The sequence below is a fragment of the Mustela lutreola genome, chromosome 3 (genome assembly GCF_030435805.1).
Source record: "Mustela lutreola isolate mMusLut2 chromosome 3, mMusLut2.pri, whole genome shotgun sequence".
NCBI lineage: Eukaryota > Metazoa > Chordata > Mammalia > Carnivora > Mustelidae > Mustela > Mustela lutreola.
In genome coordinates, this window is record NC_081292.1 from 166,972,513 (window position 1) to 166,991,007 (window position 18,495).

Here is an 18,495-nt window from a genome sequence, read left to right on the forward strand (position 1 = left end):
AACAGATCTTGTAGACCGGACCCCACCCCTAAAGTCAGACAAACAGGAAATACCCAGTTCCACCTCCTACTTGGCATTGCCACCTGCCCCATCACAGGCTGAGAGCTTAATATATGACAGCTACTGCACTGCAGACCAGCGGGGAAAAGGGATTCTTCAGTGCAAGACCGGCTAGCAATCTGCAAAATCATATCTAGACCCCCACTGAAGAGCTGTACTCCAGATGCAGTGAGCACACATGGTACAGAACCATTAAGAGCACTGAAGAGAATGCAGCTGAGTTACCCTGGGCTCGGGCAAGGGAAAACTCATGAAAAAAGAAAGCGGATTTTAATACAATGGTGAAGCGAAACAAAACAATCCTCTCCCCACAAAAATCCCCCGAAGTTTTACAGAATAAAAACATTAAAAAACAAGGGAAAAACAGAAAAATCTTTACAGTACAACTAAGCAAACTAAGTTTAGTACGTGCCATGGTGAGCGCTGTGAATTGTGTAAGGCTGATGACTCACAGACCTGTACCCCTGAAGCAAATAACACATTATGTGTTAACAAAAAAATAAAACTCTAGCTGAGAAATCTTTTAAGAAAACACCTGTGGCCACAGTTTCTTAATTTCCTACAAAGTACACATTACCTACAAGAGGGGAGTGGAAGTTTAGTTCACTTTCAGTATCTCTGGCTCCCCCTTACCCTCTCGGGGCTGGTCATGGCCATGTTTCTTGATCTGGTTATGTTGTCAAATATATGTATGGGGGGGCACCTGGGTGGCTCAGTAGGCTGAGCGTCAGACTCTTGGTTTCAGCTCAGGTCATGACCTCGGGGTCCTGATATCAAAGCCCCACATCAGGCTCCACTCAGTATGGAGTCTGCCTGTCCCTTCTCCCTCTGCTCCTCCCCCTGCTCTCTTTCATTCTCTTTCTCTCATAAACAAATAAAATCTAAAAAAAAAAAAAAAAGTGTGTGGGACATAACATGTGTCCCTTCTAGAGGAAACTGGAGGCAAAGAATGAAAAGTCATGTCCCCCTTTCCTGCTTCAGTGCATAGTCTCCACGATTGACCACGATCCAACCATGATTGATATGCCACGGGGGCACCGTAGGATGTGGGGACTGTGACACCTCACTGAGCCCTGCTCTTTCTCTAGGCTTCATGATCGCCCAGGGATCCCCAGCGCTATGTCACCACCCTAGCTCATCACCATCTGTGCTGTCTCCCAGGAGACCAGGCTTTTTAGCCAGTGTCTGACAAAGAACCTTGCACGTTTTAAAAGCTTATTTCATGTCACTAAATACTTTCAGCCAATATAGAGAGATCACAAGGAGGGCTTGAGACTGTGAGATAAAGTTCAGGGACAAAAGGACAAAGAACCAAAGGGAAATATGAACTTTAGCTGTTGGGGTGTGGGGGAATTTAGGGGGTAGGGAAACCAAATAGAATTTTCTTTATTTTAAAAGTTTACTCTGAAATAATGACCTGTTTTATTGATTGGAAGCTTTTCAGAATGACAATCTTAATAAGTGTCTTCAACTGAAAAAGCTTTAAGTGTCACAGGTTTTTAAAAAGTCCTTAACAAGCACAAACATCATATAAAGACATGGAATAAAGGCAAATGAGCCAAGCCTGCTCCACAGAGGTCTCCTAGGCTGACCTACAAGCTGGCTGTGTCCTCATCCAAATAAAACACAGGTGCCTGACATTTACTCTCACATACTCTGCCCCAAATGCCTGCAACCCGTGTATCCTCTGATGCTGCTTTTGTCTTCCACACAGTATGTCTGGAGGGGCAGAGCGCGCCAACCGCTGGATAAACATGAACCGTGTGCTCTCGCAGAGCCCTGGAGATACAGCGTAAGCCACTCCCACTCTAGTGGACACACACACTACGGAGTGATATAAGCAAAGATTAACTACAAAACAAGTAATCCCAAATACCAGTCTCAGGCACCGCATCACAGGGTCTCCTGGGGATGGTGTCACCCCCACTCCCTCCCCTGAGCTAGTGATAGTTGCCGGCCTGTTGGTAAGGCTGCAGCCTGAGCCTGGACATGGAGGCAGAGAGGACATGCAGGTGCCAAGGGAGCGTACAGCAGGAGAGGCCCTGCTGACAGCAGGGCAGGATCTGGGTCTACCCTGAGGGGCTGGCCTCTCAGGGCCCTTGGCTAGAGAACATGGGTTTCATTCCTGATGAAATCAAACCAGTCCATCATTCAGAAATTTCTCAAAGGAGAAAGAAACTAAATATAGTGTAAAACCATCATAAGTCACCAACTAATATAAGAGACATGTCCTTGAGGCTCAGTGGTTTTCTATCCTGTGTATTCTGTATCCTAGTTCTCTGTTTCTTGAAGAGGCCACATAGAGACAGGACAAGATGACAAATATTTTCTCACACCGAGTGGCCACTGGGTTTGTGGGAAGGGCATACATCCTGTGGCTGGGCAGCCTTGGACAAGAATCTGCTTTAGCAATGGAGCCTTTAATTCTGGCAAAGCTAACGAGGTATATCCTTAACTCTACCTCTCTGGGCCCCACAGGGGAAGTGAATGGGGGCACCTGGTACATAAAAGCACAACAAAAATCGGTTCCCTTAGTGTCTTCTCATGCTCTGCTCTCTTCTGACACTGGGACTGAGAAGCTCAGCCACTAAATGAAACCTAATGTTCCTTAAACAGTGATCCTTAGACTGGCAGGCCTTGTCTGAAAAGTCCACCAGCTCATGCTAAGGCCCTCCCCACACCATCCTCCTCCTCAAACACTCACTGCCTCTCCGAAGAAAAGACTGTGTCACATACCACCCTTTAGCATTCCTCCAACAAGGAGTCCTTAGAAATGACCAATGTCATTTCTAAGTCTGGACAACTAAAAGGTCCAGACTTAGGTGCCATATGCCTGGCTATTTCCAGAAAACATCACTAGCCTCTGGAATTCTAAACATCTGTACTTCAACCAAACTTCTCCAACTGCATCTCACCTGAGGGAGTCCAGTGTCCTGTCAAGCCAGACTCCTCAGTGTGTGATGAGGAAAACAGAGAAGTCAGCAGGGAGATGGATGGCCAAAGACCTGAGATGCACATTTTCCTGTCTTTGATTAAAAATTCATTTTTTTCTTCTTGCATTGCCAACTCTTTCCCATCCTCATAAACTACATTCAGAAAGAACTTTTAATGTAGTAGCCTAGTAAAGACCAATTTCTTAGATAAAGGTTTGGCTTCAAATAAAAAAGTGTGCCAGTCACTGAACTATACCTCGGTGGCAGGACCAGGGCCCGGGGCAGAGGGCCTAAATTCCACATGCCAGATAGTAGGACAATCACTAAAGGCAAACTAACAGGGCACATGGGGTCCCCCGTACCCACAGGCTCAAATTAACAAGAGACATAATTTCACCATCAATTTTTTTTTTCCTATTTGATACACCTGGAGAGGTCTAGGAAACATTAGGGGGATGTTTACATATACATATACCTATACACACACACACACACACACACACAGAGAATTGTGGAGCTGTTCAGAACTGTCACTGGTTTCTCACTGCCAAAGTGAAAATGCCCCCAAATCCTCAAACTGAGATTCTCATTTGTCCTCACTTCTCCCCAACCCCAATTCTTCCTTCAAGTTGACCTGGTCAATCCACCACACACAGCTGCTTGTTCTCACTTCTGTACCTAACACAGTTCCAGAGATTCTGACATCACACAGACCACCCTCCCTTGGGTTAAAGGTCAACCCAAGTCAGGACAACTCCAGTCCCATTTTTCCTGAAAACTCAACTGGCCGGACAACTTTCCCAAAGTGATCTTCTCCTTTCCTTCTCAGAATTCCTGTGCATGTGTTTCCTGGCTCTGCTCCAGCTGTTATCTGCTACTTATGGCTTTTGTCATTTTATGGTCACTTTCTACACTTTTTCTCACCTTCCTAATTGTTAAGTTCCTTAAGAGCAAGGAGAGAATGTGACAATACTTGGTATAATTATTACCTAGGTGGGGTCTTTGAGAGATTAACATATAGCTCTGGGGGCGCACGGGTGGCTCAGTGGATTAAGCCTCTGTCTTTGGCTCAGGTCATGATCCCAGGGTTCTGGGATCGAGTTCTGCATTGGGCTCTCTGCTCAGTAGGGAACCTGCTTCCCTTCCTCCCTCTCTGCCTGCTTCTCTGCCTACTTGTGATCTCTGTCTGTCAAATAAATAATAAAATCTTTAAAAAAATATAGCTCTGGGCATAAACTACTTATGGTTTAAAACTATGAGTCATTTCTCTTTTCTAAAATTCTAAAATACATGTTTCCTACACCCTGGTAATTTTGGTATTATACTATAAACAAAATTACAGTTTTAAATAAAATGCTTTCTTTTTCAGTGCCAGAATTTAACAAGTAAGACTGGTGCGAACCACATAGGCAGCTCACAGCAAAGGTGCCAGTCTCAGGACAGTCTTGGCTGCGCTGTGGCCCTGGTGCGCCCCACCTGACACAGCACTCACAAGTGCTAATCGAAAAACGGATCTCTCTCCTAGGGCTCTGAATGCTGCTGATAAGCAACATTAGTCACAGAAATATTGGCTGTTTTGTACTCAGCTCTGGGACTGGGGGTGGGGGAGGTGGGGGGTCGGGGACCCAATGCTGGGGGTGGGGTGGGGTGGGGCCCATGAGGACCACCAGACCACGCCAAGGGGGAAGAACAGCTCAGACGCAGGCTACTCACCACCATGTTGTATGCATCAGGAACTTCAGTTTCAAACTGAAATTTTCCACCCTGGTAGTAACCCTCATCTATCGAAAACACAAAACAAAACAAAAAATCCTTTAAATTAAAAAAAAGGAAACAAAAAGCAAACACCGTGTTAGGATATGGCAAATACAGAGAATTAAGAGTTAAACAACAGGACTGCGGGGTTCCTTGTTACTTCATCAAATCCTGCCCCTGCTCTAAAGATGAACCCCAATTAATGCCCTGCTGATCTTTGTCACCCCACTAGCTGTGCCCCCTCAGAGGAGGCACAGGCACCCCCCTCCCCCAGGGACTGCTTCCTCTTCCTCAGTCTCCCAGGACCCATCCAAGGAACCCTGTTCTCACCTCGGTCCATCCAACTCTACATTCCAGAACCCATGGGCTCACGTCATAACAGGTAACCATCCTGTTTGAGCTGCAGGGTCGTCTGTTTGCTGCTGGTCGCCCTGTGAGAATGTCAGTTCCCCCCAGGGCTGGGGGACAAGCAGTGAGGCATACGGACAGAATCCCTGCCTGAGAGAGAGTGCACAGGCGACACTTCCGGGCTGGCTGGCTGAGTTTTTGAACAGAGCACACCCTCTGGAAAGGAGATAACGGGCATGCAGGGGGATGTCTGGAATCAGGGTAGCACTGGGTCAGACCCCAGGATACAGTCTCAACTCCCACAATGGTGTCAGCCACCTCCCAGTCTCTGTAGGGTCCACGCCGGGGTGAGCCGGGCCTGAGCCTGCATTGTAAATGCTGCTAGGGCTGCTGTCAGAAGAGGGCGCTCCACCATGAAGGTGCTCAAGCCTGAAAAAACTGCCCCTCCCCGCTGCCCCACTGGGGCAAATTACTCTAAGCTCCCCAACTTGACAAAATTAATACCATCTTTAAAATGAAAGTTCAACTTCCCCCCAAATATTTATCACCATGAACAAATCAGCAATAGTACATCTCATTGCTTCCCTCAGCTATTTATGTAAAACAAACATTTAATAGGAAGTTGTTAGTTTCCAATAAGTCATCACTAAAAAGCTTTTTGGGAATGCGTCAATATTTATGTCGTCCAGCAGGTAAAACTAACATTACCTGGACCCCAAAATTTTCATTCTTTGCCAGTATGACAGAAGAGAAAGACTGTTTCATTTTACATTCCTCTGAAGAAAAGTGGCGAGGCTGAAATTTATTTCATATGGAGTCCTTTTTCAATAAGAATGGAATGACTGATGTTCCATAAGTAGCCTTGTATTACTGAGGTACCCATGTTTTAATTACAATATAAAAAAGCTCTGAAGAAGATTAACCTTTGCCTTTTATATTTGTTATAATGTTTCTTAGTCTGCTGCTTGTCTTTTGGTTTTGTGGTTCAACTAGTTTTCACTTTTGAGAAGCTATTCTTTCTGTGTTTTCTGTCTTTGGTATTACCCTTAAAAAGATCTTTCCCAACCAAGATCACAGAAACACTTGATCTCTGTTTTCTCTTAGTGATCCTGTGGTTTCACATGTTCCATCCGCTCATCCACTCATCTAGAACAAGGTGGTGTGTTTTTTCTCTTTGTGTGGTGGTGTGTCTTTCTTTTTCTCTTTCTAATCTATCATATAGCATTTACCGTTCTACCCTCCCCACTGATCTGATGCGTCTACTTCTAGTGTTTCCAAGTGTACCTGGATTCATGACTGACACTACCAAGTCTTTGGAAAAGACTCTGGGGAAAAATTTTACCTCCAGATACAAGAACTTTCCTAACAAGTGGCATCTCAGATATAAAATAATCAGAGGATACCCTTGCTCACCAGAGGTTCCGTGTTGCACAGCGGTCACTGCAGAGTGGCCTAGCGCTGGGCTCTGTAAATGACACCAGAACCCCAGCTTCGGGTGCAGAGCTCCATCTGCTCTCCTCTCTTCTTGCTCCCCAAGGCTGTGCCCCAGCCACTCCATCCTGCCACACCACTGTGGTTTTTCTCCAGCTGGCTTTCCGTGCCACAATTAAATAGTTTCAACTCTATTTACCAGTTTCAAAAAAACTATTATTTGGTCTAATGGGGTTTTGGTTTTACCATATTCCTCTGTTCTAGTCAAGTTCTCGATTAGTAATTATTAGAATTATATAATCTCTGAACCCACTGAAAATCAAGAGCAAACAGACAGTTCTAATTTTTGCTCTATTTCATGAACTACGCTTTCAGGAAAGATTATCAACTCCTGAGCCAGAACTTCGTTTTTCCTCTTCTAAGGTATGTAGCTTTCCCAATCCACCCTGTTTATGAATTTGTCTAGAAATGCCATACTCCCACTTATGCTGAGGAGCAGATCGGACTGAGAGGAGACTCAAGAGCATCTCTTGTTTCCTGTGATTTTCTTGACAAAAGACCCCAGGAAAGAGTTCCTGCAGATCCACCTTCCGGGTCTGGCTCCCAAGCTGGCACTTTGCAGGGCGGAGGCTGAGAACTGCCTACGTGGCTCTGGAGCCAGCGGGCAGAGGGGTCATTGAAAGCATCCACAACCCAGTGTGGACCACACAAGTCGGGGCCCGGCCCACTACGGCCATGACTATCCATGGCTGCTGTGGCTGAAAACGTCTTTCTTCTCAGATAACTGGACCTTCAGGTACAACAATGAAATGCAGTAGGAAAGTCCTGGCATCCAGCTCTCACTGGGCTGGCCTATCCCTGCCACCCATGTTACAATGACAGGAATCCTCTCTTTCCCTCCTCTTGTATCCTGGAGCACAACCCACTCACTCCTGCCTTCCAAAAATCATATATACTATTTCTGCACCAGGTGAGGGGTATTCCTGGGAGAAGACTGTCCAAGGCGTAGGTGGGTAAACAGTCTCAGGATAGTCCACTTCTAGGTGGTCAGCGTCCAAGTGCATTCTCTCCTAAAATGACATTGCCTAATAGTCTCAAGAGGGCAGAAGTCCTGCAGGCCTCCCCTTCCTTTTCACTTCTCACAGCTGCACCCACTTAGAGCAGAAGGCTGATGTCTCAGCTCTTCTCTTACCAGGACATACTGCCCCCAAGGTCCAAACATCCCAGAGGACAAAGATCACAGGAAAGCCCTTTGAATGGAGGCACATGGCAGGGCTGTACTTATCCTACACCCAGTTCTGTTAAGGGCAAAATAGGGCCTTATAAATAAAATATCCCAGTTCATACTGGAATGTCTTAAATTCAGACACATCATAGAGTTTGATGGCAGGGATGATTAGGATTTCACTTGGCACTTCAATCCCTAGACTACTATCAAAGAACACATTATCCTCACGAGAAGCAAGCAAACAGGGAGCCAACAAGCCACAGGCACAGCATCTTCTTCTACCCCAGTGACTGACTCCATGCCTCACCTAACTGCTAGGATTTAAATTCAGAAAAGAGGTGGCTGACGGTACATTTAGAAATAAGTAAGACTTCTGCGAGTGAGTCTGACTGATGACTGGGCTGACGATTAGAACTGGTTCTGCCCATTTATGCACTGGAGATAATTCTGATAAACTGAATGAGCTAATCTGCAGTTTCAAGCTTTTGAGAAAATATAAAGCATACATTTTTATATTGATAAAGGTATGACAAAATCAATATCACAATATTCTCAACTCTTGCTGAGAATTTCAGGTAAAATGACAGATGTTTCTAAGTGAAGACAGGTCTGACTAATGGTCAGTTGACAGGTCTTGGGAAAGTGGTTTTGGTAAATGCCTCAGAAACTGTGATGCTAAAGGACTCTGAAGACTGTGCTTGGAAAGCCTTCTCCAAGTCAGGTGGGTTCCAATTCTCTGCTTTCAACAAAATGGAAGGACCTTAATCAGTAATCAGCAAAAAGATCAACAAAATATCTTTTATGATATTTTTGGCCTCTAACTTTGAAGTCCAAGGACAAAATGTCATAGCTATAACAAAACACCTTCCAGGCCTGTCTGAACAAGCAGTCCTCAGTGTCTACAACTACAGAAACAAAAAGGAAAATTGATACTGAACCCTTTTGTCTAGCATAAAGTCATTCATTCACAAATACATCAACTAAACCAGAGAAACATCCTAATAACTCCATCATTCCCAGATACATGAAATGCTATTTTATGTTTAATAACCATCAAAGCTTGCAACATATTATTTAAAGTCAATATTTATTCAACAATTATTTGATGAGTGCTTATGATGTGCCAGACACTGGTGAAAGCAGCAAAAGACCTTCTTGCCCTTACAAAGCTTACATTCTAGTGGAAGAGAGACAAAATAAATAAGGAAATCATATAACAGAAGGTGAAAGATCCAAGGGAGTAGGTGCTGTGATTTTAAATAGGGCGCTCAGAGAGCGCAAAGGCCTGAAGAAAGAAGGCCACTGGGGTGAAGAACACTCCAAGCCAGGAGGAGGAGGGGTTGCGGGCTGGTGTTGGGGAGCTGAGGCTCAAGAGGCCACTGTGAGAGTGCTAGCTTTTATGCAGAGGGAGACAGGGAGCCATGGGAGGGGTCTGAGCAGAGGAGGGACAGGCTGGAGGCCCTGTGAGGTTATCTGCTACCATGACCCTGGTGAGACAATAAGCTGTTAGGACCAGGGTGGAAGCAGTGAAATGGGAATACTCTGATGGGAGACACACCAGCGTTTGCTGACAGATTAGGTGAGGGATGGGGAACAAGGAGCCACAGAAGAGCTGAGCTCTCTGACCTTGCAAAGCCAAGGGGAGGGTTGCCACCAGAAGATAAAAAGGCTATGAGGGGCACCCCTGCACCAAGTTCCACGTCAGACATGTGAATCTGAGGTTTCATGTCAACAATCAAGCAGAGGTGTCCATTGGCAGCAAAAACATCATTCTGGAGTGTGGGGGAGGTTGGGGCTGGTTGAGGTCGTTTGGGAGCTGTTCAGTAGACAGAAGCACTCAGATTTCATGAGAAGACTATGGAGGTCCAAGGACAGGACAGAGTCTGAAGGGTGAGGAGAGGAGCCAGGAGGGGCAGCTGGCACCATTAGAGGAAGACCAGAAGCCAGGACTGGTGCAAACAATGACTAACAACCATTCAAAAGAAACTGCTTGAGGCCTAAGAGTCTTAAAGAAACCTTCAAAATAATTTTTATATATACATATACATGTGCATGTATAAATAAATATATATATTTTTATAGAATAGCAGGACAGGGTGACAAAATACTTAGCAGAAAAATGTTCACACTGAGATAAAATTCAGTAGGACACGTGGAATAAAATGAAGAGTGCCAGGAGAAAAGGCAGCATTGACCACTTTCCAATCACTGCAGTAGAGCTTGCTCATGTTTCTCCAAAAATGCATGATAGTGGGAGTATCCATTTAGATTCTACTGGAAACATTTTAAAGAGCAATAGAATACTTTTATCTTTAAATGTCAGTATTTACAGCACACTGGAAATTATACTGTATGCACATTTTAAACCGAAAAGGGAGAGCACCATCCCTGCCAAGATGAGCCTACAGGCTGGGGTCAGCACACTTGTTCTGTAAAGAGGCAGACAGGAAGCACTTAGGCTTCGGGCCATAGGTCTCTGTCACGCATCTTCTCTTGTTTGTTTTTTCATAGCTCTTTAAAAATGTAAAAGTCATTCTCAGCTTGAGGGACACACAAAAACTGGCCCTGGGCATTCTGGCTCACCTTTGGGATGGGGTCTAGTGTGCGGACCCCAACATGAAAATGCACAAAGACAAGGGGCACCGGGGTCGGGGGGAGGGCTCAGTTAGTTAAGAGTCTGCCTTTGGCTGGGGTCATGATCACGGGGTCCTGGCTGATCAAGCACCACACTGGGCTCCCTGCTCAGTGGGGAAGTCTGCTTCTCCCTTTCTCTCTGCTGATCCCCCTCCCCCTGCTCATGCTCATGTGCTCTCTCTCTTTCAAATAAATGAAAATAATTTTTTTTTTTTTAAGATTTTTTATGTATTTGTCAGAGAGAAAGAAAGAGACAGAGACAGAGCACAGTCAGGGGGAGCAGCAGACACAGGGAGAAGCAGGCTCCTTGCTGAGCAGTGAGCCTGACGTGGGACTTGACCCCAGGGACCTGAGCTAAAGGCAGTGCTGAATGGACTGAGCCCCCCAGGTATTGCATAAAAAATAAAATCTTAAAAAGAAAAAATACACAAAGAAACTGTGCAGCTGACCTTTGTGATGGTGACGCATTGTGACACAATGCGCATGAAGCTGGCTCACTGAAGAGGGGAAGAAGCTGCTGTGGCTTGGATTACTCAGGGGAAACCTGGGGGATACACAGTTAGGTACAACCTGAAATCATTATGACAACCACTACAATATTAAGCACACAGACACAGGGGGCATGGACCACATGGTCACTGACCCAGTCACCACAGTGCAGTGGGACGGGCACAACAACACTGCTTCAAAGAAGAAACTGGGGCATGTGCAGTAAGTAACTGGCTGCAGCCCCATGGCTAGGAGAGGCACAGCCACTGCGAATCAGGCTGTCTCACTGGGAATTGAGGATGAGCAGGGCAGAGGAGGGGAAGACAAAGAGACAGTATCCATTAGAAGGTGGACCGGGAGCAGAGTGGCAGACAGGACTGGTGAGCCAGCTATGGCAGATGTGCAGCCTGATGCCAGCCACGGAGGTGGGCAAGTGCTTGGTGGTGACATGGGGTCAGGAACCAGCAAGGAGCCGCAGATAGACACTGAGTCAGCTGTCATGAAAAGAGGGTGAGATTTAGAGGAAACCACAGTCATAACACAAGGAAAGAAGCAGTAACGATGAAAAAGAAGCAAATAAAACATCAACAGGTAAAAAAAATAGTATCTGAAATGATAATTTCACTGGATATGGTGCATAGTAAATCAGACCCTGCAGAAATAGGAATTACCCACCACGAAGCAGAGAAAAAAGTGAACAAAGCTAAAAACTTGTGACCCAATGAAGGTATAGTTTCCATGCCGAGGTAATATATATGCCAGAGTCCCAAGAAGGGGTTTCAGAAAAAATATTTAAAGAAATGTTGATCAAATTATTTCTAAGTTTCATGAAAACCAAACTCACAAATCCAGCAAGCTCAACAAGCCCAGGTGAGGTCAACAACCACATCAAAGCACATAACTGCTAAAAATGTGGTAAAGAGACTCTTAAAAGCAACCAGAGAATAAAAGGCACATCACATAACGTTGAACAAAGAATCAGCAGTAACTCAGCAGGCAGCAGGAAAGTGATGCTGAAACCGTCACCAGCAGGGCTGCACTATAGACGAACCCAAAGGTGTTTTTCAGGCAGAAGGAAAGTAACAGGAAACTCAGACCTACCACAAGGAGTGAAGGTCACTGGCAGTTAGTATGTTGGTAAACACAGAAAGAGCAGACTGTCTAAAGCTGGGTTACAACATACGTAGAGGAGACATGAAAAGTAGAAAATGAAGGCTGGGGTGGGAAAATGGAAATATCTTGTTATCTGTCTAAGCTTCCACCTTCAGAACCAGAAAAAGAAGAATTAAACTGAAAATAAGCCGAAGGAAGATAATAAAGATATGAGCAAGAAAAAAAAATATGTTAGGGGAAAATCAGTGCAACCAAAAGCTGGTTCTCTGCAGAGACTAAAACCAATGATCTTCTAGCTAACCTGATCAAGAAAAAAGAAAACATTTTCAATAGGAATTAAAGTGTGATATCACACAGACTCCACAGAATTTTATAGGGCAAGATATTAAGAACAACTTTACATCAATAAATGTGAAAATGTGGAAGACATGAAAGACATAAATTACCAAAGCTCACTTGAGAATGAATAACCAAAATAGCTCTCCACCTACTAAAGAAACTGTATTCATGCTTAAAATGTTACCACAAAAAAAAGACAACATTCCAGAGCTAGAGGACCTCCCTGGTGAATTCTACCGATGACTGGAGAATTCTACCCCTGAGTACAGAACCGATACTAACTCTTCATACACTGTCCTGGAAAGAGAAGGAAACATGTCCTTCATTCAACGAGAGAGCAACAGAAGGAGAGAAACAAGACCCTTCTCCTGCACCATATGGAAAACGAACTAAAAATGGATCACAGACCAAACTGTAATATCTAAAACTAAAAACTACTTTAAAAAAACAAGAGGAGGTCTTATTTCTTAGAGCTCTTAGGGCACAGAAAGCACAGCGCTCTGTATTTGCTTATATGGTCGCTGTAGGTGAATTACTACAGTAATTCACCACAAACTCAGTGGCCTAAACAACATGAATTTACTAACTTTTGTTGGTCAGAAGTCCTAAATAGGTGGCATGGGGCTAAAATCAGAGAGTGGGCAAGGCTGCGTTCCTTTCAGGGAGCTCTAGGGAAATTCTGTTTCCTTCAGTTTCCAGCTTCAAGAGGCTCTTCTTCCTCCACCTTCAAATTCAGTGACGGCCAATGGGAACGATGACACAGGGCAACACACGGCGGAATCTTGAGAGCACTGTGCTAAGTGAAAGAAGCCAGATACAAAAGCTACATACTTTCAGACCATTTATACGGCATTCTGGAAAAGGCACAATGATGGGGGCGATGGCTGCTAGGGGCCAGGGAACCTTTCTGAGCTGACAGAAACATCCTGTACCTAGACTGCCCTGGTGGTTACACACTGTGTTTGTCAAAATGCAGAAAACACCCCAGAACAGTGAACTGTCAATCAGATCTCTGCTACACATGATTTTTGAAAAAGATTAAAAAAAAAAAAAAAAGCCCATGATACTTAAAAGGGACTAACAGATGGGACAAGAAACCAAGAGTGCTGGCAATTTTTACAATACGCCAGAAAGCTCAGCATTTAAACAGCTTTATATACATTACACGGGTGTTTACTGGTGACAGTAAGAATATACATTAGGCATGGTAATGAACAGCTTTAAAAAGAATAAGTCAGATATTTCATCTCTCTGTCACTGGAGGAAACTTGAGTGTCCCAAGGAAGAATGTGCCTTGGAGTTTCATGCGAGGTGAGGGGAAGAAATTGGCGCAAGAGCAGTGTGCATCAGACACGTGGGATGGTGTCAAGTTTACCTGTAGTGTCTGGAATGAGCCAAGACAAGAGCAGTGGATGTTTTCCCAACAAAGGTTAGCCAATGCAAAGGCAGGTAACAGATAGTCTTAAAAGCTCACGTTGTACTTCTATTACATACAAAAAGAGAAGAATTGCCACCTCTATTTCTAGGGTTTAACTGAAAGAAAAGACCTCACCAGAAAAAAGTCTGTTTCTCTTCAAAATTATCCCTTCATGATGGTTATCTACATCTTAAAATTAAAAGTCAACCTAGAAACAACCAGGGAGAGTATGCCTTCTGGGTCTGAAACTTGATGTGCTAACCATAAACGACTGCAGTGTAGGTCAAGGCAAAGGGCCTGCTTCAGTATTCTGCTCCAACTCAATAGCTTTTAAAATCTCCACAATTATTTAAATGTTGTTCCAAATGTTCAAGGGTGAAAAGAAACCCATATTTCAGGCTTATCAACATTATTTCTTTGTTCAGAAATTAGGATCTTACTGTATTTCACATTTAGAAAGTTTCTGTAAGTCCAAAACTCTGAAACAAAGCTAAAAAGGGGCATTAATCAAATTAATAGGGGTAACAGATAAAACAATTAGAATTTTATGACTTACTGTATGCTACACTTTTATTGTCATGTACCAATTTGGGAGTTTTTATAAATTAAATGTTCAAATTAAAAAAACACAAATAACCTAACACACTTAGAAACCAATTTAGGTGAACACACAAATACACAAGATCTACAATGCAGCTACAGAATTCCCTAATCAGAATTTTTATATATGTAACATTATTAAAAAGATGTTATTTAATAAAGAACTTATATCCAGTTGCATAAACCTTACAAGTCAGTAACAACAAGAGAAGCAACCTAATTTAAATGGGAAAAATATCTGAACAGACACTTGAACAAAGAAGATACACAAATAGCAAACAAGCACAGGAAAAGATGTTCAGCACTGTTAGTCACTAGAGAAATGCAAATAAAAGTCACAATGAGATATATACCCACCAAAATGGCTAAAATTGAAAAGAATGACAATACCAGTTGTTGGCAAGAACGTGAGGTGAATGGAATTCTCATTCACTGCTAGCAGGACTGCAAAACAGTACTTATACTCTGGAAAACTACATAGCAGTGTCTTATGAAGTTAAACTCGCTCTTATCACTTGACCCAGTAATTCCATTGCCAGGGGAAACAAAGACATAATGGCAAAGACCTGCACACAAAGGTTTTTATAGCAGCTTTACACACAATGGTTCCAAAGTGGAAACACCGGTGAACTGATAAACTTGTATACACATATAGGATAGAATACATTCATCAAAAAAAAGAGAGAGATACAAAATACTGACTAATGCTACAACACAGGTGAAACTCAAAAGCATTATGCATTAAAAAATGTAACTTACACCTCAACCAATATTGCTTTGAAAAAATTTTTTAAATCAATGATCTGTTTCCACCTTAAGAAAGTAGAAAAAGGGGGCACCTGGGTGGCTCAGTAAGTTAAGTGACAGACTCTTGATTTCAGCACAGGTCAGATCTCAGGGTGGTGAGATCAAGTCCTGTGTTAGGCTCTGTGCTCAGCAGAGTCTGTTTGAGATTCTTTCCCCCTCTGCCCCTCCCCTACTCGCACATATGCCTGTGTGGTCTCTAATAAACAAAATCTTTTTAACAAAAGGGTGGGTGTAGGAAAAAAAAAAGCAAATTAAACCCAAAATATAAGGGATGAAATAATAAAGAACAGAAATCAATGATATGCACAAATAACTGAGAAAAACAAAAGTGAGTTCTTTGCAAAGATCAACTGGATAAACCTCAAGCTAACATGATCAAGAAAAAGAAGACCCAAATTACCAGTATCAGGAAAGAAAAAGGGGACATCAGTAAAGATCTTATATACAGTAGTGGAATAAGAGAATATTCTGAACAACTTTTATTATCAAAAATTCTACAGTTTAGGTGAAACAGACAAATTCCTTGGAAGAAAAAAATTACCAAAGCTGACTTAAGAAACACAGATGAATAACGCTATATCTATTTTTTAAAGTAAAAACTTTCGAGAAGGAAAACTCTAGGTCCAGACTATTTAACTGGTGAATTCTACGAGAAATTTAAGGAAGAAATAATACCAATCCTATACAAACTCTCAGCAAACAAGAGGGAACACTTCTTCATTTATTCTACCAAGCTAGCATTGCTGATGCCAAAACCAGACAAAATAATCAAAGAAAAATACAAACCAACATTCCTCATTAATATGGACATAAAATTCTATATCAAAATATTAACAAATTTAATCCAGCAATAGAAAGAAAATGGATAATATATCACGGCCAACTGGGGCTTATGGCAGGAATATAAGGTTGGTTTACAATTCATAACTTAAATGTATTTTACCATACAAAATAAAGGAGAAAAAAATCATATGATCATATCAATTAGTGCAGAAAAAAGTATTAGAAAGAACTGAACACATGATAGAAACTCTCAGCAAATGAGGAAAAAAAGGTAACTCTTCAACCTGAAAAGGACATATTTTTAAAAAAAACCCAGAGCTAACATCATATTTAGTTAGTAATAAGTGCTTCTCCCCCAGGATTAGGAACAAGGCAAAGACGTGCTCTCATCTCTATTCAACATCATACTGGAGGTCACAGCCAGTGCAATAAGAAAAAGAAATTAAAGGCATACATACTGGTAAGAAAGTAAAAACGTCTTTATTACAGATGCAATGATCTTTTTTTTTTTTTTTAAAGATTTTATTTATTTGGCAGAGAGACAGTGACAAAAGGAAAACAAGCAGGGGGAGTGGGAAAGAAGAAGCAGACCTCCCGCTAAGCAGGAAGCCTAATGTGGGGCTCGATCCCAGAACCCGAGCCAAAGGTAGACACCTAATGACTAAGCCACCCAGGCACCCCCAGATGCAAGGATCACAGATATAAAAATCCCAAGAATATGTTAAGAAGCTACTAGAACTTAGGGGCACCTGGGTGGCTCAGTGGGTTAAAAGCCTCTGCCTTCGGCTCAGGTCATGGTCCCGGGGTCCTTGGATCGAGCCCCGCATCGAGCTCTCTGCTCAGCAAGGAGCCTGCTTCCTCTCTCTCTCTGCCTGCCTCTCTGCCCACTTGTGATCTCGCTCTGTCAAATAAATAAATAAAATCTTCAAAAAAAAAAAAAAGAAAGAAACTACTAGAATTTAGTAAGTGAATTTAGCAAGATGACAGGACATGTAATCAATATATTAAACAATCAATTGTACTTTTATATAATTAGTAACAAGTAAAACGGAAATTTAAAAAATACCATTTATAACCGCTTAAAAAGAAATACTTGGTGTTATATTTGCAAGACCTATACACTGGAAAGTACAAAAACGCTGCTAAGAGACAGTAAGGAAATTCTGAGTAAGTAGAGACATTCACGTGCTAATGCATGGCAAGACTCACTTGTGAAGATGCCATTTCCCACAGAACTGATCTATAAAGTCAACACCATCTCAGTTAAAATCCCAGCACTGGAGAAAGGCAAATTAAAACCACATCGAAATACTATTCATATCCAAATACTGAGAAATATGTAGAACAACTGGAATTTCTCATACATTGCTGGTCAGTGTATAGTACAACCCCTTCAGAAAGTTCTTAAAAAGCTAAACAAAGATCTTCCTGTGACTCAGAAATTTCACTTTTAAGTGGAATTAAAGAGAAAATGAATGAACGAGTGAAAATAGGAGTATAAAAAGGATGGTATGAAAATGCTAATAGCAGTTGTATTCCTAATAGCAAAAAGCTGGAAAGAATTCAAATGTCAACAAATAGGAAAATGAGCAATTATGGCATACTCATAAAATAAAAAGAAAGAAGCCACTGATACAACACATGTGAATTTTAAAACAACTTATATGAAAGAGGCCAGAAAAAGAGTACATATAAAAGATTCCATTCATATGAAATTCAAGAACTGACAAAAGTCATTTACGCTAACAAATCAGAAAGGAATTTTGGGTGGGTAGCCAGGGGCAAGGAATTGCCTGCAGAGGCAAAAGGGAATTTTGGAAATGTTGGAAATATCTTTACTAGGGTTGTGGTTACATACAGTCCAAATTAGTATATTTTATTGTTTATTATCTTATACCTCAGTAAAAATCTACTTAAAAAGTAAAAACTAAAATTAAAAATATTGTTATTTAATCCCCTGTTCCTCTCTGCCAAGTCACAGTGAGGCAGGCTGAGGGAACCCCCCCCCCCGCCCCCCACCAAGTTAGCTGAGCAACAGGTTTTCACAGGGTCCTTCGAACTTCACCAAGATTCCCAGGAGTATCTCAGCAAGTCTCTAAGTGTTTGCTTTTTCTCAATTCGTTTCACTTACTAGTATTTTTTCTTACTTTGTGAGTTGATGTGGACACTTTTCCCCCTCTTAAATTCAGTTCTTTTCTTTTCCTCTACCACCAAAATACATGTCCATCTTTTCTCCAAAGAGTACATTTATTCCTAAGCACAAAAACAGTCTGAAAACAAAACTATGACAATGTTACCCAGTATTAACAGGAACTATCTTGCCAGGAGCCATGTGAAAAAGAGTTTTGAGCTTCAACTACCAATACAGATCTCCCACTCTGACCATCCAAACATCTAGAACTTACTAATGCTGAGTGTGTCCACTACTGGTGGCTGCTAGTGTGCCACTTTCCAAACCTTCTGCTTCAGGCCTGGTTAAAACTTCTATCAGTTAGGCAGGTCTCTACAGTTTCTTCCCAATACTAAGAGGAGTAGGACTCCAAAAAGCTGTTTTAAGA

The 18,495-nt window shown here is 42.4% G+C and overlaps 1 protein-coding gene across 5 annotated transcripts in view; it reads right to left on the reverse strand.

Moving 5' to 3' along the window:
* The window catches only part of UBE2F (ubiquitin conjugating enzyme E2 F (putative)), a 57,902-nt gene that overhangs the window by 18,824 nt on the left and 20,583 nt on the right, over window positions 1–18,495 (reverse strand). For all 5 annotated transcript variants that reach the window (XR_009351959.1, XM_059167569.1, XM_059167568.1 and 2 more), the window contains one exon: window positions 4,707–4,774. Coding sequence is in view for 4 of the 5 variants with exons in the window: in XM_059167569.1 (XP_059023552.1) it covers window positions 4,707–4,774 (68 nt within the window). In the remaining variant the exon portion in view is untranslated. The remainder of the gene's footprint in view (window positions 1–4,706; window positions 4,775–18,495) is intronic.